Genomic DNA, 25,087 nt, shown 5'->3' with positions numbered 1-25,087 from the left:
TTCAGTCGCTTGCAGACGTCTTAAAAGGTGATCCTAGCGTAATTATTGCCTTACCACTGTTGCGGCCTCAAACAATTCTGCAATGACTTTACGTTAGTCTTCTTACAGCTTCCAGGTGAAACTAAACAGATTAAGTATAAAAACAAAAATTGTTGTCTATAGACAGTACTTTCTGGTAAAGTTAGAGCTTAGTAAGATAAACGCACTAGATTTAAAAAAAAAAGATAGAAATATGTCAAGATACTTCTGGCCAACCCTGTAAAACCGCCAATGAATCTTTGCCCATGGTTCCATTTATTGGTATAACATTTTCACAACTAAACCATTAACGCCAATAAATATTTTTTCAGTTAATTTGGTTAAGATTTGTTAATAATTCAACCTAAAATATAAAATAAGGCATCATCTTTTTTTTTAAATAAAAAATGAAGACACAAATCATGTTATCTACGGAAGATATTATCATAAAATGTTCAAATTTATCAGAGATTTGACTTATCACCACAAAAGCAAAATAAAATTAACTTTTTCAAAATTGTGTCTGGATTACAATAGTATTTACGACAAATTATCATTAATTTTTATCAAAAATCATTCTTAGTAACTCTTTCGCCGCGTCGCTATTTGTCGAAACATTGAAAGAATGAAACAATGAAAGAGTGGTAAATTGATCGAAACAATGAAAAAATGGTAAATTGATCGAAACAATGAAAGAATGGTAAATTGATCTAGCCATATCGGGCAAGTATAAGTCTCTTAAATTAAATAAAGTTACTAAACTATAGCTAAAATTATTGGGTATCTTAACCTATCCCACTAATTTGAATACAAAGCCAATAATTGGATTAAATATGTCTATGAAATATGGGGCTGTATGTATATATGTTAGGTTTAAGTTGTGATTTTGTACAAGTTGTAACTTTACACCTTCAGCAAGTCTGAAACGTTGAAGAGGAAGAAAGACTCTATCAAAAAGGACAAACTAAACCCGGATGAGTATAAGAAAAACCCCAGGCAAATCCCCTGAAGTCCATGAGGGCTCATGCAAGAGATTTTGGGATTTCACACCAGACTATCCAAAAGCTATCAAATAAGTAGGTGGAAGGATACTTTTAAATGTGAAGAGGCCTCTTTTGACACCAGCAATGACAGAAACCCATCTCCTCCGTTTTGTAATGAGTTCAAAAGAACTCAAAATATTAGTCTTTTGAACTCATTTTTGACACATTTGGCCCCCCAACAGCCCAGATGCTAACCACCTCTACTACACCTTTTGGTTGATTGTCGAGAGAAGGTCTGTAGTGTCCGTCATATAAACACCAAGACCCTCAAAGTCGCTGTTAGCAAGCACTAGAAAGCCATGAAGGAGGACTACAACTGCAGTAGGTGCCAGACTTCCGCCTCTTGGAAGCCCTCATTGATGCTAAGGATGGCTACATTAATGATTTTGAAAGCTCAGACACACATCTATTTAAAGTATTAATTTTGTTGAAATTCTAATGTTAGTTAATAAAATATATCTTGTTAAAGTTTAAAATTCAAAGTGTTCAGATTTTAATGGACCAATCGGTAGTTATATAACGGTGTTGATAGTTTTTGGGACTATAATGAAAACTAACAATGCCCCTGGTGTAAGTGTTTCATATTTTCACATTAAGAAGAATAATTTAATCTGAAAGTGATGTAAATCTTTAGAGAATTGTTGCATTCATTGGATCAGCATAAGTGTAAATGGGGGGAAATCCCTAATCATTGTAAGACACAAAAAAAGGTTTCAAAGAGCAGTAATTAAAAGTTATAACTGAGTTTCTGTTAGTTCTTCATATCGATATGTATGTATATGCATTATTAATATAAAAAAATACAGACAGATTTAATCATTATCAAATCTTTCAACATTAGTTATAAACTAAATATTATATGCACACAAAAACATAGCAAGTAATTAAATGAAAATTGAATCGAAAGTTCAAAGTGCATCATCATATTTATTAATGTACAATGTAGCTCAAATGGATATAAATTAATAAACTGTTCTGATCAGTTGAAAAAGTATTGTTCATTTTATAAAATATTATTCATCGTTTGATCTTTTTTCTTTTTTTCATAACTGTAGGTCGATATATACAGGCGGAAATATTCCGATTTAAAAGCATTTAAATTATTATTAACAGACAACTTTATTAATCTAAAAATCTATATATAAAAATCGCAAAAAATTTTATTTCTAGGCTATTTTTATTATTATCCCTATTAAATTTATATGTATGTTAATTTCATATCAAAAGTTATAATATTTGTGTGTTTTTTCACCTTAGCCTAATTGAGCCTAAACATTATTAATTACAGTCCCTAACTTTCGATACAAAACCTATCTTTAGACAGATATTTTCTTACTCAAAAGTCTAATTTACAGAAATGAATATATTTTCTTACCTTGAACTACGAATGAGAGATCCATCTTCCTCGTTCCTTTTTAGTACAAAGGGTAATCTATTGGACACCACTATGAGTGGTGCTTTTTTATCTTCGTTATCCATGAGAGTCTGTACGATTTCACTCATCAATTAAAGACTAAAATTATAGATAGAGTCAAAGAAAAATAAAATGAATTCTTGTACATTGAGAATGACATCAATATTACGCCATATCTATACTATATTTCCTTTAAAAACTGGTCTTCACAAAAAATCACGCGCTCAAAGAAAATTACACTCATGGATATGATTTCATATGTTTCTTTGTGCTAAATTATAATTAAGGCTTTTTAAGGGATAAAAACATTATTTACATTACTCTTGGCTTCTGTTTATAAATTATATATCAAGCAATACAAACATTTCAATAATATGAAACAATAAAGTTGTTGCTTTCCCATTTATGAGTTGGAAATGATAAAAAATACAAGCAAATAATTTACATATCTCTCTACCTTTAATATTTTTGTGCAAGTCAGTCAAAGGGATACAAAAAGTTATAGTTACAAATACAGATTGGAGCATAAATACCTCAAAAAAAATCCTACATTGTCAAACCTGTATTAAGCGGGCAATCAAGGAAACTGAAAAGGTGAGCGCTTATTGCAGGTGATCTTTTTGTACAAAGTTTGTTACTTTAGAACAATTCAAAAGTTGCAAATGCTGAATAAAAGAAAAGAATATTGAATAAAATTTACGTCTGGGTAGTAATTAATTGATATGGTCATTTCGCAGAGTGCGAAGAGAAGGCGGGAGCGGCACTTATAGTGCTACTGAATTAAGACGCTAGTTAATATCTTTTTAAAATGAGAAAATGCATTACTGCTATGTAGGATAATTTCATAATTTAAAATAGCAAAAGAAACCAAAGAAAAAAGACAAATCAAAAGCACCAATCGTTTTTGCTTTTCACATATCAAAACCTTTAGTTTTTCCAAGTTTTGCCCCTAAAATAACATTGATTATCAGATAGAGATGAAGGGACAGAAATGTGAGAAAAAGATTTTGTTATGTGAATGCTAGATGTATTCTTAATTTATTTCACCCTTCGAGGACGGTTCTATAAGTTTAAAGTTTTATTTCTTTGCTTTGTACTCAACAGTCTATGTAGTTTGAAAAAGTAAGCGTTAAACGTTGGTTCATTTAAGAACATGGATCATTGGACACCAATTTCACAAATAGTTAATTGTACTTAAGTTGCAATATCAATTATAACGATGGTAATTGTTTGTCAACTTCTTTACCCCTCCCTTGACGGGCACATTGAAACAATAACGGTCATCGATAACTTATAATGGACAACAAGACTGGTTATTAGTGATATTTAATTTAACCAAAAGTAGGGATGAATTATTGATCCTCAAATAATTTCCATCCATTCCAACATTCAAGGTCCAGGTGCTGTTCTTTACTATCAACAAATTAGAATAAGAAAATATTTCAATTCTACAATACTTTTTTATATAATAGGTTAGAGAAAAAGTAATTTCGTTTTTTTCGCTTGATTTCAATACTTTATAAGAAGTTTTACAATCTTCTGAATTTAAGCCAAGCATGCCCTGTTCTATTCAATAACTTGTTGCCAAAGAGAGTCCAACTTAAAAAATACCTTTTCTTAGAAGCCCGTGTCCCTATTGACAAAAACATGGACAACCAATTTTCACAGGCCTGTATTGAGGCTAAATTTGTACTCTAAACACATTGGCCATAGGCAGGAACAAGGGTTTGTACTAGGTGCCATATCTGGTCTGTAGGATGATGCATAAGAACTTATCATCCGATCTTCCAGAGCTTCTGGAGCGTCATCAAAGATGTGTGCACGTGGCGTAGTCTTGATAAAACACGATTCCTTTCCTATTCACAAATTCTGGCTGCTTCTTTTCGATCTTCAGCTTTGAACGGTCGAATAATTTACAAGGAGCCATAGGCGAGCAGTTCATAGTATATTATTCCTTCCCAATCCCATCAAACACACAGCAACACCTTCCAGGCAGTCAATCATGGCTTGGTCCATGGTTTGGGTCGCTTCATTAGCTTTCCTCCCGATCTCTGTCACTTGACATTAACGTAAGTGATTCATTTTTCATCGCCAGTCACAATCCGCTTCAGAAAGAACGCATTTTTCCCTTTCAGAAAGTAAAATGTAGAATATGCGAATTTCTTTCTTTGAGACCTCCAAACTCGACGCACGATAATTCACAACTGAAACGGCCAAGTGCAATACTGTGCGAGAAGCGTTTGTAGTATGCAATCACACCATTGCAACACTTAAAAAAGGCGTAAAAAAAGAAATACAAAATTATTTATTTCTCAACCTAATGTATTTCATGTTACTCCAACAAGACTGTGTCAATTTTCACTGGAGCTCCTACTACAACTAAAAAAAAACAATATCTCACTGAACACTTTTCAGATTAGCTCCATGTAACTCTTAAATTCATTAAATATAGTTATATTTTCATAAAATAAAATAAATTTAAGAATGTGAGCTTATACTTGAATTTCAGGTTAAAATTAATAAATATTAACAAAATTACACCGACCATGTCATTCCAAGAAAGTGCTTAAGCAAAACTCGTAGTAGTTTGCAAGAAAATTGAAGTTTGTCAAGTTACCAGCGTATTAACTAGCCCCACTCACCTAAATATATAACTTTTCTCCGAACAACAACTAGCAAAGACATTTTTTTGCTAAAGCTCTGTGAAAGTATATCCTAAATCTTTTTTTCGGAGAATTTTTAAACTGTGAATTTATTTTCAAATGCGTTTTATTTTATTTGATGGCTAGAGTAGGAAATTTTTGGACGTTATTGAATTTTTTTAGTTCATTGACGATAAATAATCAAAAAATGTTTAAATAATCATACACATTATAATAGTCATTAATCCTTGATCATCAGAGACTAAGAGATTACAGGGGGGGCCCGAAGGGGTGTGGGCTGGAGAAGATTTTGCAAGACTTTTATTTAACGTTCCTTTAACTGGTTAGATGGAGTGGCACTGATAACTATTAAGTATAAGTACACATTATAGCATTTTATTTTCTCCATCTAACCTAGGAAAGTCCATATATATACATAATGTAATGTATATTTCTTTTTCTAGGAACGACCGGGGTGCAAACCTAAGCACGTTGAGTTCAAGCGCGTTGTCCATGAGCTACGTCGATTCCATCGAGAGAAAAAAATATCAGTATTTGGGCAAATTATTTTTCCCAAAAAAAAAAATTGTTATGAAAAGCCTATAAATGTTTGAAATTTTTTTCTTAAATATTTAATATTTTAAATTTCTTTCTAAAAATAAACTTTTGTGAATAGCTATGGATTTTTAAAATTTTTTTTTTTTATATTTAATATTTATTTTTTTGGTAAAAAGCTGTTGATTTTGAAAAAAAAATTAAAACAATTTAATATTTAAATTTGAACTTCTTTTTCCAAAAAATTAAAACAATTTAATATTTAAATTTGAACTTCTTTTTCCAAAAAATTAAAACAATTTAATATTTAAATTTGAACTTCTTTTTCCAAAGAATTTAATTTTTTTAAATTCTATTAAACACCACCACCAAAAATAAAAATAATAATAATAATTAAGGATTACTGACACAAAAAACATTCAAACAATGTCTACTCGGGCCAAGTTTTCGACTTCAACTCGATATTTAAGTAGGAATTTAAAAAATAGACTATTGAATAGCTCAAATGTAGATGATTACATACTTAAGTCTAGAGAAATTTGTATAACGTATCCTTGAAGAAATAGTAACTTTCATGCCTAATAGGAATGTTATTTTGATATTTTTGTGTTTCCTGTTTATAAAGACTGCACTTATTTAGGCTGTATACGTTTATTCACTCTGTAACGAGGACATTAAAAAAACACGGGATAGTATCATGATTTGCAATTAGTACAACAAAACAGAGTGATAATTCACACGTTTGTTGTTGCAAGATATGACAACGTGAAGTACATACTCTACATACCTCAAAATTAAAGTAATGTGTGTACATATTTGTATTTTTTAAACTTCAAATATAGGGTCTTTCATTACGAACGCTTCAAATTTTTTCCGTTAGGGAAAAAACTACGCCATATTTATTTTCTTCCTTTGACATTAAGAAAAATCATTTGTATATATTTCATCATGGAGTGATATATACTTGATCAGCGATTGCAAATTATCCAAATTTATTATCAAAATAACCCTTTAATGGTAATACTTATTTCATTGCAAAATAATCTTCATCGAAAAGGGTCATTTTTGAATCAATGGCTGTGTTAATAAGCAAAGAATGCGTTTTTTGGCATGCAGCAATCTACAAGTGCTTGACGAGACAACTTTGCATACCGAACAAATTACTGTTTGGTGTCGACTTCATACAGGAAGGATCATTGGCCATATTTTTTTCATTGCTGATAATAATCGCCACGTTACTGTAAATGGAAATCTCAATCGTACCATAATAATTGTTGGTTTTTTGGGGTTTTTTTTTGTGCCAATTGCACGGCATGGACTTAGCAAACATGTGGTGTCAAAAAGACACTACCACTTGTCACACAACAAACGTTACAATCAATGTATTACAAAGCAAATTTGGTGAGCGTGTCAATTCGATAAATGGACCAGTTGATCGAGTATTTCGATCGCACGATTAAACACATTTAGATTATTTTCTTTCTTCTTTGGGATCACGTGAAGATATTGCGCTTCACTAATAAGCTGGGGATGTTAAAAGACCTCAAAGAAAATATCGAACACAAAATTGCAGCAATATCGGTCAATTTATGGGAAAAATTATTGGAAATCGGGTTCAGCGATTGGACTTCTGTAAACATGTTCGTGGTGTTCGTACCAGAGAAATTGATTTTAATACATAAATGTATGAAATGAAATAATTAATTTGGCAAAATCTTCAACCTTTTTTGTTTTATTTATATAAAAAAGTTGAAGCGCTCTTAATGAAAAACCCTGTATTATTATACATTAATTTCTTCATTCACCTTTGTAAAACTTTAAGGTATTTCCATTATATTTCAACAAATGCAATATACCCATGCTTGAACTATATGTAAAAAATATTTAAAAATTCCATGTATGCAGTTAAACTTACACTTCCAAAAAATAATTTTAAAATTGGCCAACCAGTTAGCGAGATATGACCCTTTTTAAAATCTTAACCACTAGGTAGCGCTCAAATATTGAAAAACTTAAGTTACTGAATTTAGAGTTCATACTTATGATATAAATATATTTTTGGTATCAAATTATGTATTTTTTGGGTTGAGGAGCCTGAATTTGATGGTACAATCATTGTAAAACTAAGGGAAAACAATGATTTTCAATATTTTCATGTTTCGAAAGGCATATCTTTGGGGCCTCATTTGAGGATGAAGGATTGCATTAAATTTAAAAAAATAAATATTTTTGATTTCTTCGAGTGTTCAATATTCCAATTTAAAAAAATTTATTCATGTTAGTTACTTCCTTCAATATTCATTTAACCATGTTCGCCTTTATCGAAGGAAAAATGTACAAAAGGACGTATTTTCTCTTTATTGATCTCCATCTTTGACGCACGTTGTAGCAATACTGAGCCACCCAATCACAAATTTATTTAAAAAAATTTTTAGTAGGAAGTTTTATCTTTTTAACGCCATCTAGTGTAAACGGATCCCACATGAGATACACATAACTAAAGCCATTTATACGAAAAATGATAGATTTCTTTTTACTACACCTATCATTTTCAATAACTGTTTTCATATGACGTCATTATTGTTGATGTGGGGCATCTTTGAGGCCTAAGCAACCAGGTTTCATAATAATAAAAACTACTATTTTCTTTAGTTTTAAGAAAAGGGTAAACTATTGCCATGTATTTGGATGTCAAAATAGAGCTGACATAATATTAAGTTATATTGTAATATAAAGAGTTAACCCTTTACTGTCTCAGAGCCGTCCACAAGATTTTATTACGGGTTGGGCTTTATTTAGAAGGGAAAATTTATCTTGATTACAATTAATACAAATGTATATAACTACTAAAAAGTTGAGTAAAATGAAGTACCTTGCTTAGAAGCGAATATCTTTTTTAATTTTTCATCAAATACTTTATATCCTAGCTGAAGTTAAAGAATAAATATTACATTTTTATTTTTTTTAAATTGCATTTACAATAGATAAATTTTGATAGATTTTTGCTCTATATTGTTTAAATATTTATTAAGAAATTTTTATAAAATAAGGTTGCATGACACTATATTACAATATTATTCTGGGTGGGAAAATTGAATCGGTAATACATCTATCAATTAATCAATTATTTTGAATATAAAGCATCTATAAACTTGTTTAAAATCCCCTTACATCTAAATTTTAATCATATTATTATATAATATTGTAGAAAACCACTTGAAGAGTTTTTTTTTTTTTTTTTTTTTTCATGGAATATTATCGTAATGGATATTCAATGCGACCTAGCCAGCTTATTTTATAAAAATTGCTTTAATAAATATTATAAAAAATAGTGCAAAAATCAATCAAAATCCATCTTTTCTAAATATAAATTTTTTTTTAAATTAAAATGTAAGGTCTATTCTAAAACTTCATCTAGGATATAAAGCACTTGAAGAAAAAATAAAGAGATATTTGCTTCTAAGTGAGGTCCTTCATTTTACATTTTTTATTAATTTCTAATCAAGATAAATTAAAAAATGGTTCATTTTTTTAATCCTGAATGTTTGTATCAATTTGTTATTTAATTTTGATTTTCATCTATATAGTTTTTATTTCAAATATGGCACTGAATCGTAGCTATACCTTAAAAGCTTGATTTCTTTAAAAAGGCTTCAAATGCCAAACATACATTCTTTTAAAGTTTTAATGGTCATATTTGTGTTCTAAGGCTTAAATAATAATAATAAATGTAGGTTTCAGCCTCCGCGTGAACCAAGACCTTCATTTTGTTACATAGTATCATAGTATTGGCATCAAGTAGTGTACAGGTGTTAAGTCTTGTTTTAAGTATTTGATGGAGTTTAATCAATATTTATTGGACATGTGTTCATTATATGTTGCAAAAATATAGACTATGAGCCCAAAAGATGACGTCGTCTTTTAATTATGATGTAATATTGGATCTTTGATAAGAATATTACTTATCAAGTTGTATTTTTTAAAAATTGAAATGTATATAAGTCATGCATTGATTGTCATCGAGTCAAGTTTGTCAGCTTTGAAGTATTTTTCTAGGGAGATTTTTCTGCTTGGCAATGAGTGAATAGGTATTTTTTATAACTCACTATTCCTTATATTTTTGCGCTGTTTATGAGCAAAATGTAAAAAATGAACCAGAATGTTTATAGAAATGACTATTGCCATACTTACAAATTGTAACTGCGAAGAAGAAATTAGATAATTTTTTTTAAATTCTTTGTTATACATTATCATAAGGAGTACATACATCACGACGATACTTTTATTCTACATATCACGCAACCTGTCTTCCAAAAAGAACCTGAAAATAGGCCGAAAATCAGTTGGTAGTTAGCCCTTAATATTCAATCATAGTTAATAATTTTTCACAGGTTAAGAGAAGATAATTATAATTCAAACAATCATCGTTCAGAACACCGATTGGGAACAAAGAAGCAGAAATAACAAGAGCTGATAACAAAATTCATAGTATACTTTTGATTTATCGAAGTAACGCGTTGAAATGTGAGGTATATTCAAAAGTTAAAGTGACCTTTTAGGAAGAAATATTTATATTTATTTTGTCCCCTTCAAAATAAACCCCCTCAGATACAATTTAGTTGTGCTAACGCTTTTTCAAATCCTCGAAGTATTTCTCATAGTACATTTTTCGGTATAGCCTTGAGCTCTTCCAGCGATACAGTTTTTATCTCCTCAATTGCTGCAAATCTCCGTCCTTTCATAGGTCTCTTCAGTTTTGGGAAGAAGAAAAAAGTCAAATGGGGGCAAATCCTATTAATATGGTGGCTAAGGCATTATTGTAGTTATGTTTTTTGGCCAAAAAATTTCTCACAAGCAAATATCAGTGAACAGGGACATTATCGTGATGCAAAAGTCATGAATTGTATTTCCACAATTCCGGATGTTTTCTTCGTATTGTTTTTCGCAAATTCTTTATTGACCGTACGACCTCCTGATGCACTATCCCATGGTAGGCGAATAAAAAACAGTTATTATAACGTACAAAACAGAGGCTTGTCAATGGCATCTTTCCAGCCATCTTGGAAGAGTTTGTATCATTTCTAAACATTTTTTTCCCCCAGAACAGTTTCAGTGTATGTCATTGTCAACATTTCAAGTGTTTTTGAATAATAAATTTCATTTTTGTCAGAAATTTTGATGCTAATTCTTTGATACGTGTTTTTTAATAAGAAAATATCCCAGGGCACGCAAAATACATCAAACCGGGATACATCTCACAAACAAGCCAAGCATATGGTATAGCTGAAACAGTAAATATATGTTCGTTGCAAGTGTGCCGGGTGTAGAAAAAGTACTTAGACCTACCTCTATGTAGTCATTAAAGTACTCATAATTGATCAGGATGATGTTGTACATCGAAAACTTTAATTTTAACGTAGTCCTTTTTCATGGTCCTCTACTGCTGGTTAACGGAGGTCTTCAAATCAGGGGGATTAAATTGTCTATGATGGCTTTTTTTGCTTCCATCGCGATATATACAGAATTCTTGTTTACAACATGTACATCAAACAAAGGTTTAGTATATAAGCTTTACATAAACAATCGGATAAGGTTTAATCAACAACACCTATTCAATACTGTATTTTTAGAAGGTCTCATTAACACACCTGGTACTAACATAAAAAAATCAAAAAAATGGAACATATCAAATGTACCTTGCTCACGAAATTTGAAAAGTCACCTTATTTTTTGAACACATCTTGTATAGTAACAATGTTTTATTTAAGGGTACTGCTATTACATGATTTTATGTCAGTGGTTGCTCGAAAAATTTCTATGCTATATTATTTTTTTGCTTTTTGTAATACTGTAAGGTTTTCAAGTATCAAGTATATATATATCGTAAATTTCCCTCAGCAACATATGACATTAAATCATGCGGTAACATCAAGCCAATTTATAATTATATACGAGTATAATGAACTTCATATGTAAGTAACAAGTACAAACAAATATATTGTGCACGGCCCTACCTTTATTTTATCACGCAACCTTCCATACGAAAGAAACATAAAAGAAAGCCTTGACAGCGGACAACATAATATACTGTATATTTTTCAGAGTTTGTAATATCTCCATTAAAACTTTTGATATTTAAAAAAACATTTAAATTTTAAAAAAATTCTTATGTCAAAATAGTTACAGAGAATATATAAAGCTAAAAACAATTTGCAAAATTCATCTATGAGTTGAGTACATTTCTTGGCTAAGTACATAAGAGTTTAAACAGTATTTTGTTAGGGCATTGATGAGAAATATTATCATCACCCTTGATTGGATACTTCCAACTAAAGTTGTTTTTATTAATAAACTATCTCACTGAAACTTTAAATAAAACGTAAATTTCAAAAAATATAATTTACCCTCATATACATTATACAGGGTCGTTCAGATATATACGGAATACCTTTAACTGCATCCTGATGAATAAGGGAAGCAAGTAGAGGTTTGAAATTTTATTTAGAAGTTCTAATAATACAATAATCTAATAATTCGCCAATCATTTGCTCGATACGAGGCCTAAAGTATATGCAGTCCCTGACCACGTCCGCAGGAGAGACTTTGTTCCAGTACTTGATGATGGAGGCCTTCAAGGTGTCGATGCTGTTTTGTGAATTGGTGGAGACCTTCCTCTCTAATTTTCCTTTAGATAAGTCATCTATGGAATTCATGAAGAAGGAGTTCCTCCGGGTCTCCTACGTCGTAAATACTAGTTTTGACTTAAGAATTGCACAACTAACTTAAAGTTAAGGCTCAACCTCTCACTTTAAAATTAAAATAACGGAGTTAAATGTATTCCTTATTCTTTATGAGGTAGTTAAATATGGTTCAGATTTACCTGAACGACCCTGTGCTATATCTTACATGTTATATCTGAACTAATTTATCAAATATTTATTAGAATTCAGAGGAATAAATAAATTGAAATGTTTGAATTTACTTTTTTATTTAAAAAAAAATTTTTAGTCTATATTAAAAGATTCCTAACTACGGAAGAATTACCTTGAAGTAAATGCTCTCTAATTTATTTAATACACTTTAAACATATATATTTGTCATCCAGTTGAGAAATAAATTGTTTTGAACCATATAATTAAGCAGTGTATGCCTTACAATCTAGCATAGTAATACTTAATTAGAGTTGTTTTCATAAGGATTTCTCTTTTTCAGGTGATTATTTTCAACGTCAGACAAATGAATCTCAAAGAAAATCTTAATGAACCTGCAATGACTCTTTCCTTTTTGTTGAAGATGTTGGATCATACCCTCGCCTTAGTTATGGCAGAGAATCCACTGAAAAGCATTGCCATTTTGATAAACTAGGTATGCATTTATGAGTTGAGACTTTTGGCTATTGGTGCCTAGGGGTCAACATCTAGATATAATAAACCGGTGCAAAATCTAAATACTTATTTTGACATGTGTCAACAATATTTAATTCATTGTGTGTATAGTTTCATTCAACAACGCACTTTTTTCGCTCGTAAAAATGTCTAATTTTGTGCGTACATACTACGATGTGCGGACATCATTCATTTTCTTTTACCAATTGAAGAAAAACGCTTCTCAATCCCATCAAATGCTTGTGGAAGCTTACGGTGGGCATGTTCTAAGCAGAGCACATTGCTTCAGGTGGTTTGAAAAATTCAAAAGTGGTGATTTTGACTTGGGAAATGAAGAGCGCGGCAAGCCAACGAAAAAGTTTGAAGATACCAAATTGCAAGCATTGCTCGATGAAGATGATGGCCAAATGTTCAAACCGTTAATGGTGATCGCAACCAACAATAATTTCCTGGTTTGAAGCATGCTATACGCCAAAAACGCTCAAAATATGAAGCCAAACAACACAAGGTAATTTTCCTTGATGACAACGTACCACCACATCGCTCTATAGCCACCCGCCAGCTTGTTGAATAGTACAACTGGGAACCTCATGATCATGCAGCTTACTCCCCAGATCTGGAGCCTTCCAATTATCACTTGTTTGTATTGATGGGCCACGCACTAAATGATTTCGGCTTCGATTCTCACGCTGAAGCCAAGAAAAGGATCGATGCCTGGTTTGCAGCCAAAGACGAACCATATTTTTTTTTTTTTTTTTTGGAAAGGCATTCATAATTTGCCTGAAAGATGGGGAAATGTGTGACTATCGAAGGCGCAAACTTTGTAAATTAAATTTGTAACCATTTCTTTAACAATTAACGTTCATTTTTTTTTTTTTTTAAAGTCTCATAGGGGCATACCTGGTATATTTAACACTGTTTAGTCATTGTTAGCAATTTATAAATAAAATAGAAATGAAATTAATAATTAACTGTATTTGATGTAACTTTTCTCAAGATATCAAAATACAAATATTTCCTTTATTTATTGGACAGTGATGGAGAAATTATAATTTTTTGACAGAAATTCCGACATCTTCTTAGTATTTACAATTTGAGATCTTGTCAAGTTTTGATTGGATAGAATGCACCCTAGTGTCTAATCTTGTGCATCAAACATAAGCAAAAAAGGGAGTATAATATAGGTACAAGGAGCACTGAATAATATTGTTCATATACATTTACAGTATAAGTTAAGAGTTGTAGAAAATATGAAACGCTGGTATGTAAAAATCAATAAAATCTTGCTGGGGTTTAGTTCAACTCATACTTTTTTTAAAAGAAGGAAGTACTTTATATAAAATATAACAAAACAAATGTGACGTTAGATGAGATTAGCATCAAGCGAAAGTACTTCCTGGCTCATCAAATCATATTGAAGAATAATTCTCAAACTGTTATTTTTATTAGTCTTCTTCTTCTTGAGGACAGGGCGTCTACGTGTGAGTGTTCTCATGAAAAACAGAGAGTAAAACTGAGGATTTCTGGGGGAGAAGTTATCTTCTAAATTATTAAAACAACATTTGTATGTTTGTCGATCCCTAAGAACTACGGACATGACACACACCATCGCTAATTAATACAGGGTGACCCGTAAATCTTAGGACAGTCTAAGGAATTAAACTTATTATTATCTCCAACACAGGTGTATATTTTTTAATTCTATTTAATGCATATGATTCCTGCAACCTCCATCATTGTTTGTTGTAAACAAACTTTTTTCTAAAACATGTTCTTGGCCCTCTAACGAAGATATCATAACCCCAAAAGGCGCCGTTATTTCACTTCATTTAGAAGGGAAGAGCTGTAGGGGCGTTACCAAAGCTTTAAAAGACCTCAATGTATCCAAGTCATTGGTTCACTACACGATCAAGCGGTACAAAGAGACCTAGAGTGACGATGACAGGGCCAGGGATGGTCGCCCAAGGTCCATGAGGACACCCAGGCTGATCGAACCTAATAAAACTAGACGTTAGAGAGATAAATTTTTTATAGAAGATAAAGGCTTAAGTCTGCAATTATAATTATTTTTCAACATGGTCTCTATTTAACACACTTCTTCCATTTTTTTAACCTGTCCCGTCTGTAACTTTGAAAAATAAAAATGCAGATTTTTGTCACACACGACTCAACTCACTCAAACGGCGGTTACATAACAACTGCGTGTCCAAAATGGCTAAAACTTGGGTGAGTAACTGGCAACAGATGCTAAGTAAGAACCCAGTGGAACAATATATAATAAAAAAGCTGGGAAAACAAAAATGTATCACATGTTTAATTTTGATATTTATCTTATGATCAAGTTTTTATTTCCCATTCTTTCTCTTTTCGTTATCACATGTTTGGTCATATGAATATTAAACGCGATCTCAGGGTAGAAGCTACATGTATATAACAATAGAGAAAAAATGCACATAAAATTAAATATATTTTAACTATTACAAATTTATTTCTTTATCCTTTATCAGATTTCTGAACTAGTTCATGTGTGTTCTATAAAAAAAATATTTCACACATTGATGACACTAGGTATCGTCATGCAACTGTTAATTGCTATAGTTTTGTAAAGCAATGGCCCTGTTTTCAGGTGCACCTGCACCAGAAAATATTGTCTGTTTATAGTACTTTATTTTGATAAGTTTATGATGCAAAGACGTAATTTTCATCAGGAAAACAAGTTTATTCAATAATAATATTTTTTTTTAATACAAGTAGAACAGTAATGATGTTATTCTACTTACATAAAAATATAGACTGTATATTTTAGGCATCTGTCGATTTCCTACTTTTTGTCTTCTTCCACGTCATTACCTATCAGGACTGGGTTTTTTTATTTGGGCACCCTTAACCTAGACTATCAAAAGGGAAGGGGGCCATTTGAAAAAAAAACATACGGTAGCTAGTCTTCTGTATTTTTCTTATTGTCAACTGTTAATTATTATAAGAGAATGTTATTCTTCTTATATACATTGAGTGGATATTTTATTAACATAAGTTTCAACGTCAGAGTATAAAATTAAAGGAATTATAAACAAAAGCCCTTGATGGATATAGGTAAAAATCCAAATCCTAACACATGGGCTAAAAAGTCTTGAGTTTAAAACATAGATGGTGCTATTTTTATTAGTTCAACTCACTTTCAGGTTATTAAAAACCTTCAAAAGTCATAGTGTGTGCCGCGTTTGCTCACTATTGACCAAAAACAAAAACGTGCTGATTATTCTAAGGAGTTTTAGACATTTTTAAACGTAAAAAATCGAATTTTTGCATTGCTATGCGACAATAGATTAAAAATGGATCCATCATTTCACTCATGAATAAAAATGATCATCATCTGAGTGGACAGCAACTGTATAACTTCGTCCAAAGCGCCTGAAAGTACAACCATCAGCTTGAAAGGTTATGGCCTCGGTATTTTGGGATTTGTATGGCATATATTCATAGAGTACCTTGAGAAGAGAAATACTATCAACTGTTACTATTATATAGTGTTATTAGAGCGTTTGAAGGGCAAAATCTTGGGAAAACGGCCCCATTTGAAGAAGAAGACAATGCTATTTCACCAAAGTAATGCACAGTGTGACAAATCAATCAAAACAATAGCAAATAAGTATGGAACTTCGAATTGCTTCTGCATCCACTTTACTCTCGAGATTTGGCTCCCAGCGACTACTGGTGATGTTGGCCATTGTTGGGTAATAAACAATTAAATTTTAAAACATTTAATACCCCTTTTACATTAAAATAAAATAGTGAATTATTAACGTACCCTAATATATAGGTATATAAAGATTTTTAAAAAAAATTGAAATTAATAACAAACGTTATTTGATGTAGCATTTTCTTCCAATTTCAATTATATGAATATTTCTTAAATTTATTCGGCAACACCGACCCACATTTTTCCACAGAAATTACTACTTTATTTTTCTCCGCTTCTTTAGTTCTATAGTATGTTTTTCCGACATAAAATAAGAAATAGATTGTTTGTGTCATGGTTCCGTGAATTTTCGTTAAGTGATAGTTGAAAAGTAAAAACTTTTATTCCCTTAAAGAGGACAAAATATTTTAAGCGCCCTCTATGTGGTCTATGTCATTAAATTATTATGAAAATCATTATACAATCAATTGGACAATAAATTAGCTATAACATTTGCAAGTATAGGATATTGTTCTATATTTCTGGCCTCTAATCGATCCCAAACTAACTTAATCTAACCACTTGATAAGGAGTTTCAGTTCCTATTCAGGAGCGTATGCAGGATTTAATTTTGAGGGAGACTTAGTTTTTGGAATTTTTTGCCAAAAAAAAAATAATACAATAACATAAAAAAAAATTTTAAAAATTGAAAGATTAAATTTTTCTGAAAAAAAAAATTAAATTATTAGGATAAAATTTCGAATAATTAATTTGTTGGACAAAAATTTTAGCTACAAATTTATAATTTTTAGGAAAAAAATTTCAAAAATATTGAGCTGTTAACAAAAATGAAACTTTTTGGAAAAAATTTCTAAAATTGAATTTAATATATATAATTAATTGAAAAAAATTTGAAAATCCAGATAAAAAATTCAAAAATTAAATTTCAAATATAAAAAAAAGTTTATAAATTGATAAAATACCTCGAATTGCTTATTATTGCTTTGAAAATTTATTGATTCCACTCGAATTAGCTATTGTTAAGTAGTGGGCAATTGATAATCTACGTATGAATAGTTAGTTCTACAATAGGTAATAATATTTCAACAGTTAAAAGAAGAATTGACAAAATTTTGGTACTTTTTTTCACTTTCTTTTTGTAGAAGGAAACGTTGTACGATACAATACTCAACACTCTGTTCCTACACAATATATATATATATGTTTGATTACAAATTGATTTATATAAGTGTTTTTATGTATTTTTTAATAAATACAGATTTTTGCAATAATTTTATTGATTAAATAATAATTAAATAGGTCAATGTCCACTCGACAAAATAATCATACGATGTAATAATTTGCTAGCTTTCATCATTTATGAACATCGTTACATAACTAATTATATAAATAGGTTTATCTTATATGTATACTAGGAGAGGGTGCTTGCTTTTGCGGGGGTGAATAGAGGGCAATAAAAAAAAAGAATGAAAGTAGAAGAAAAGCGACGAATAAAGGTATGTATACCGGCTGTAGAAAAAGTAATGGTGACCTTCTAAAAATATAGTCTTGCATAGGTGTGGTTTATTCAATCTTAAACTTTCTATTATTTTTGAATAGTTTAGATTTTTATCCTGTGATAGATGTAACAAAATTTCTGTATATGTCGCGATGGAGGCAAGAAGAGCCAACATAGGCAATTTAATTCGCGCCAAGAGGACCACAGCAAGACCACAATCTATCGGGTCAGAAATTGTTCTGTTGATGGAGGAAAACCTTAAAAACAAACCCAAGAGTGGAAGATCCGCCAAAGTGAAATCTGAAGACATCATGGAGGCCTTTAAGGACAACCCAATGATGAAGATATAAGAGTACGCCAAGAAGAATATGCATTGGTCTACTGTGGACAAGGACATCTGAAAAGCTTAAGAAGGGGCGCTTAGAAGAATTGAGAGTCCACTCCAGTCCCAACGTCAAAAAAAACTCCGTCTTCAGCAATATCAACAACTTTTGAATAATCTGAAGTACAACAGGAACTGGGTATTTTTTTTTTTTTTTTTTTTTCTGATAAAAATACCTTTACCGTTGAGCAAAATGATTGGGTAGTATACTTTGGGAAAGCTTACAAAACCATCACGACAGTCACCAAGACCAAACATCCGGTCCCTGTGATGATGTTTGAGGTTGTGGCATCAACTGGAGAAAAAACGCCTCCAATTTGGTTTCCTGTAGGATACCAGTTACCCGCAGTCGACTACTTGATAGTGTTGAGGGAAAATGTGGTCCCATAGATCCCCAAAACCATGAAGAAGTCCAACAAGGCCACATATGTATTTCAGTAGGAAGGGGCTCCGGGCTAAACTGATTATATCTGGTGCAAGAAGCTTTGGCCCCCTCAGAGCCCAAATCTGAATCCATTGGATTACTCTATTTAGTGGCAAATTGAGAAGAAGGCCTGCAATGTATATCGCCCAAATATTGTAGCCATCACGACCTCCGTTAACCAGCAGTTGAAGATCATGAAAAAAGACTAGATTGCCAATGTGTGCAAGGGGTTCCAAAGGCGGTCGGAGGCTGTCATTGAGGCTGATGGTGGCCAGATTTATAATCAATGTGCATTAAAAAAGGGACTAGTAACTCCACTGAGTATATGTATTTATAAATTATGAACTCTTCAGAGTCTCAATAGAATACTTCCATTTCCCAATAATTTTCCATTTTTTTATATGGAAGACAATTTTTCATTTTTTTATGTATGTATCCTGAACAAGTTGCAATTTTGTACAAGTTGTAACTAGTATAATCTGTTTGTACAAATTGCAGCAAAAAAAAATAAGATGAATAATTTGTAATACATGTAACGAGGATAATCCAATAGTATTTTTGACTTTTTTGATGACCATTACTATTCGATCAGAGTTATTATCTAATATATCGTAAAGTTTCTAATGCCCACAGTGACTATATTACTCGCAAATACAGAATACATGCGTAATTTGAAAATATCAATATTTAATTGATGATGTAGTTAAAAAAAAGGAACTGAGATATAGAACTTGTATTTTTGTATAGTGTAATTTCGATATACCAAGTCGTATGAAATAAGAGACTCAGTAGCTCCTGTACCAAGCAGAGCTTTCTTGGTAAAAGGTTGGCCTGACCTTGAATAAACTTCAGCCTCGAGATATGGAATGACATGATTGATGGATAAATTTAGCACTCAGATCTTCGACGTTTTGATTGGCTTGTCCTTACTCCGCACAGGAGATTTTGCATCATGTAAGCATATTTTCTCTAAATTACCCTTCTTTTTGCATTTCTTAGACGTCTCATTTTTAGCAAGACTTTCAAAAGGTCGATGTGATGTATTTGATTCGCCACATTTAAAGAATTTAGGTTTAAGTTTCGGTAGATCATGATGCTTCTTGTTTGTGGTCTGATTTTGTTTTTGTCGTTGTCGATCTTTGTAAGTCGACAAAGCAGCAACATCTGCTTGTTTTTCATCTTTTATTTATTCCTCTATAGATGAACCGAGTCCCAGGCCCTGGCTTTCTGGATAAGTTTTTCATGTTTTGGTTCACTATGATGGAGAAACTCTTTGCGTAGACGTCGATTATTTGTAGCTGTAATCAAGCAGAGGGTGTACAAATGGTCTTCATCGATACTGCTTCTTGCCCCTGTAGTCTAAGACGGAGATGCCAGTCTGATAACTTTTCCTCCTGCTTTTGATTAAATTGAATGAAGTCATACCTTCGCGTTAGGAGGGAAATTCCATGAAGAAATTTTTGTATAATTACCCTCTAAATATCTCCAATACCCATTATTGGAGTGTCTGGAGTTGTAGTGAATGGTAATATACTTTGTAATTTTAAATCTAGACAACTTTTAAAATATCCCAGTTACTCCACTTTGCTCATTTGTCCCATCTTATTCGTAGAATAGTAGAACTCGTAAATTGTCGGCCATGATCTGAATTCCGCAAGTGTCGAGTCTTTCATGAGTTTCTATGGCTTCCAATCATCATTTATTTTTGCAATTTTACTTCTTGTACGGGAGGGATGTTATTTTGTTATGGTTTTAGGGAATTTTTGGAGAGTTTTTAGGATCAATAGCCTTAATTTATCGACTGTTTCGGTGACGTCATCAAGAATAATCTCCTCGGTCTTGGCTTCCTCTTTTTCCCATTTCAACTCTCAGAGTTGTATCTCGTCTCCGTTTCTTGTAAGGCATCCTCAACGAGTTACATTCGCCTTAATTCCTGGATAAGGCACTTGTTTTGTCTGCTATGTCATGTTAAGTTATCAACTTACGACGTTTCTACTGATAGACGATTCTATTAATACTGATAAAAATACATTCTATACAAAGGTACATTATAATATTATATAGGTACATACAGGTTTAATCTTTCTATGCTATGACTTCACAATACACTTGGAGTGATTCTTTGTATTATGATACTTTTTTGTTGGTAATTCTGTATAAAGATATTCAACTATATTCGAAAAAATAACTATGACTAAAATATCAAAAATTAATTTTTTTGTCAAAAGTAATTGTTTCCATTAAAATTTCCAATAAAACAATGTGAAGAAAATCAATCCTTGATTAAATTTTTTTAGTATGATGTGATGTCTAGAGACTAATGTACTCTCTGGCTGATCTTTAGCTACAGGCACACGTTGCTAAATCTCATCTTCATTATGATTTATTTTATTTAATGTACTTTCCCTTTATTTTATTTATTAATATGACGTTTAGCCAACAACATTCGTTGTTAAAAATGAGTCCTCAACTCATATTTTATGCTATGGAGTTGTAAAACATATGAGTTGACCTAAACGCCTGCAACATTTCATTTATTTTTACATACCGGCAGTTCGTACAGATAAACCTTGACCGTAGGATTTTAAGTTAACTTATAATAAAAAATTAATTCCCTTTAACTAAAAAAATAGACACTCTACAGGGGCGTCCCCAGAATTATATATATATACTTTTTTTTTTGTTTTAATTTCCAAAATCCACAGTTCACAAAAAAATGAGAAATAATTATAAATAATAAATTTTTTGGAAAAAAAATTCAAATATTAACATTTTTCGGCCATAAATTTATATATTTACAGAAGATTAAATTTTTTGTAGAAAAAAATTGAATGATTGATATTTTTTGGAAATTTTGATAGGGGGGGAGGCTACAGCCCACCCAGCCCACCCATGTATTACATATAATCCATCGAAATGCATTTCTTTATATTAAAACTTAAAAGTGATAAATTATCATTGAATTAATATTTTTTTAAATATATTGAATGGTTTATTGGGAATTTAATTAATGTCAGTAAGAATAGGAAGTTCATGATTATGTTGTAGAAATAATTATTATCTTCTCTCTGACAATAAATTGTTTCCCTAAATGAAAATTTAAGTTGAAAAATTTTTCAAAAATAGTAATTTATTTACTGAATTTCAGGTTGGAATCTTACACAATATGGTTTATTTTTATTTTTATCGATTTAAAAGTTGATAAATATTCTATATCAAAATATCCACTATGTTTGCAAGACCTATGTAACATACTTCAACACTACTTTGAAAAATGATCCCAAAGTGTTATATATGTATTAATATTTAAGATTTGAAATTGAAATTAATAGAATTTCCAAGAAAAAATGGTTCAGCTCTTCTTTAAAAGAAAACAACAACAAAAAATTTAGATTGATGATAATGTCTACATCAGTGGCTACAAAAATGAGGTAAAATATAAAAATAGAGCTCCCTATTTTTAAATATAAATAGTTCATGTTTCCCCTATTATATGTTGAATTTGATCATAATTATGATATGTACTTGGATATTTTGATACTTAAAAAGTTTAAAACATTAAGTTTATTACATGATATATAATATTTGAAGTAAAAGTTTTTTTTTTTCTTTTTCTTTTTTTTTTTTTTACTATAAAATTAACATAGTAAGAATTATCCAATTTAGATTGTTCCAAAATAAGTGCTCACAGGCCAGTCCAATTCGACGATTTCCATTATTTTATCGACATTTTTGAGGTATATTTTACCAGAACAGAATCGTTGGAACTACCGCATATTGTTGCATTCGATACATACACAGCACAATTTGTTTTGCCCGCCAGTTCTGCCTATCACCTTGATCGTAGGGATAGGGAAGAATGTATAGAATTGTCTCTTTTTACTTCCATTTTGGAACGCTATAACACGTAACTGGCTTTCCCAAACACAAAACTGTCAATGAACTTTTTAAAGGGTATGCTTAACCTTTCAGCATACTTAAAGTTTTTTAGGCAATCTATTAATCGTGACATATAGCTCACTAAGCACTTTTCTTAACCTAATATACATAAATAAAGTTTTTCAATGGAATAGTTCACCAAAAAGCGTTCAATCCTCCTGAACTTTGGCATGGATTCTTTTTAGTATTACAAATTTATCAATACACCTTATCATCGATTTCTAGAATTTTGACCCACTATAATATGCAATATATTTATGTATATGAAAAAGTTAACATTGGAGTCCATATTAATCACACTAATTTTGTTAAATTTAAAAAATACTCTTTTTCAGGCGAAAAAAAAAAAGATTTCGGAGATCAGAGTGAGATGAAAATGTCACCAACAACAAGCTTCAACTTTAAGAGCCCACAACTATCAAAATAAACATAAGGAATGCTTGAAAATGAGAACTGTTCCTTAAGCAGTGCCGTAATCACGGTTTTGTTATTGGGAAGGGGGGATGGGATTAACTATGAATGGCACAATATTAATAAGGTCGATAAATATCACTACTGAAAAAATTATTATAGCACTCTAGATTATGTGAAAATTTTATTTATATATAGTTGTTAAAATAGCCATGGCTATGTATGATAAGACTTGGGGATTTCAATGAAATTAAGGTCATTTGAAGAAGGCTCTTTTAATAATACTATCTGCATCAATTGAGCCAGATCACAGTTCTTTAAGTCTCATAATTTTTACCCTTGTTGAGGTGACGAAACTCTGTATGCCTTGATATTGTTCCGAAAAAAGTTAAAGTTTGAAAAAACTGAAATACAGTCAAACCTGGTCTAATGGTTAACTATTTAGTTTTCTAGAGATAATTTGAAACTAAAGAAACCCAAATGGTTTAACTACCATTTATGAATAATTTTCAAAAAATAATGATTCACTCTGTACATATCTCTATAAGCTACAGCGCCCTAGCTCGATGATATGTTATAATTTTCCAATTAGGGATGAATAATTAATAGGAGTATTCACATCTTGCTCTTACTTACAGTAAAAAATAAACATTTACGCTCACCACAACGCTCACTCATAGTGATTGCTGTAAGCCAGCACAACGGTGAAGATATTTTTGTCAGTCCAAATAATTGAAACATGAGTAGCAAAATTTAGGAATTTCAGATGCACTTTTACCCAGGTCAGGCTCTTTGCCATTTTACCCTCGCTGAGAAGCTGCCGCTTTTGTAGACGATACAGCTTCATCATCAGGTTCTCCCTGACCACCCTATACATGGTTTTTCAAGACATACTATCATCATGAGCCATCTTTCATCCTCCTTGTACCGCTTGATTGTGTAGGGGACCGATGACTTGGACACATTGAGGTCTTTCAAGGCCTTAGTAATGCCCCTACAGCTCTTCCCTTCCAAATGAAGCGAATTGATGGCGCGCTTTGGGTTCATGATGTCGTAGTAAGGGGCTCAAGAACACGTTTTAGAAAAAAAGTTTGTTTACAACAAAAAAAGATAGAGGGTGCATGAACCAAATGCAATAAACATAATTAAAAAATATAAATCCGTCTAGGAGAAATATTAAGTTGGAGCAATTGTCCTAAGACTTATTGGTCACCGTGTAGGTATACGTATATCAATAAACTAATTTAGGTTTATATGCATATTAACCTTAAGGTGGATTCATACCTTGGCGGAGCTTTTTACAATTATCTTCTTTGTTTTAGTTATTATTGTTTTTAAGGGATTCTTTATACATAATTCCTTAAGTGTTGAATACTACGCACGTTGTTTTCTTTATTGTATCACGTAATTGTTCCTCCAAAAATAAACAGAAAAAAGGCCCAAAATCAGTTCGTAGTTAGCTATATAATTCAATCGTAACAACTGCTATATATGTCATATCATTTCTCCACAATTTTTTAATTGAATTAAATAATTAATATACGTCATAATATTAAAATCCTACATCACATTTTATTCGAGACTATATTATGATATTGCTTAGTAATATTTTGTTAAAAACGTAGCTTGGTAAATCATAGCCAAAATTTCTTCATATAAATAATATGATCTGAACA

The 25,087-nt window shown here is 31.2% G+C and overlaps 1 protein-coding gene across 1 annotated transcript in view; it reads right to left on the bottom strand.

Annotated features, from left to right (window-relative positions):
• The window catches only part of LOC121115020 (uncharacterized), a 57,951-nt gene that overhangs the window by 20,429 nt on the left and 12,435 nt on the right, over positions 1-25,087 (bottom strand). The window contains exon 2 of the mRNA XM_071887378.1: positions 2,437-2,574. Within this exon, the coding sequence (XP_071743479.1) occupies positions 2,437-2,564 (128 nt within the window). The 5' untranslated portion in view covers positions 2,565-2,574. The remainder of the gene's footprint in view (positions 1-2,436; positions 2,575-25,087) is intronic.

The sequence above is a fragment of the Lepeophtheirus salmonis genome, chromosome 3 (genome assembly GCF_016086655.4).
Source record: "Lepeophtheirus salmonis chromosome 3, UVic_Lsal_1.4, whole genome shotgun sequence".
Taxonomy (NCBI): Eukaryota; Metazoa; Arthropoda; class Copepoda; order Siphonostomatoida; family Caligidae; genus Lepeophtheirus; species Lepeophtheirus salmonis.
Note: the sequence above shows the minus strand (reverse complement) of the source record. Positions and strands in the feature narration are given on the sequence as shown.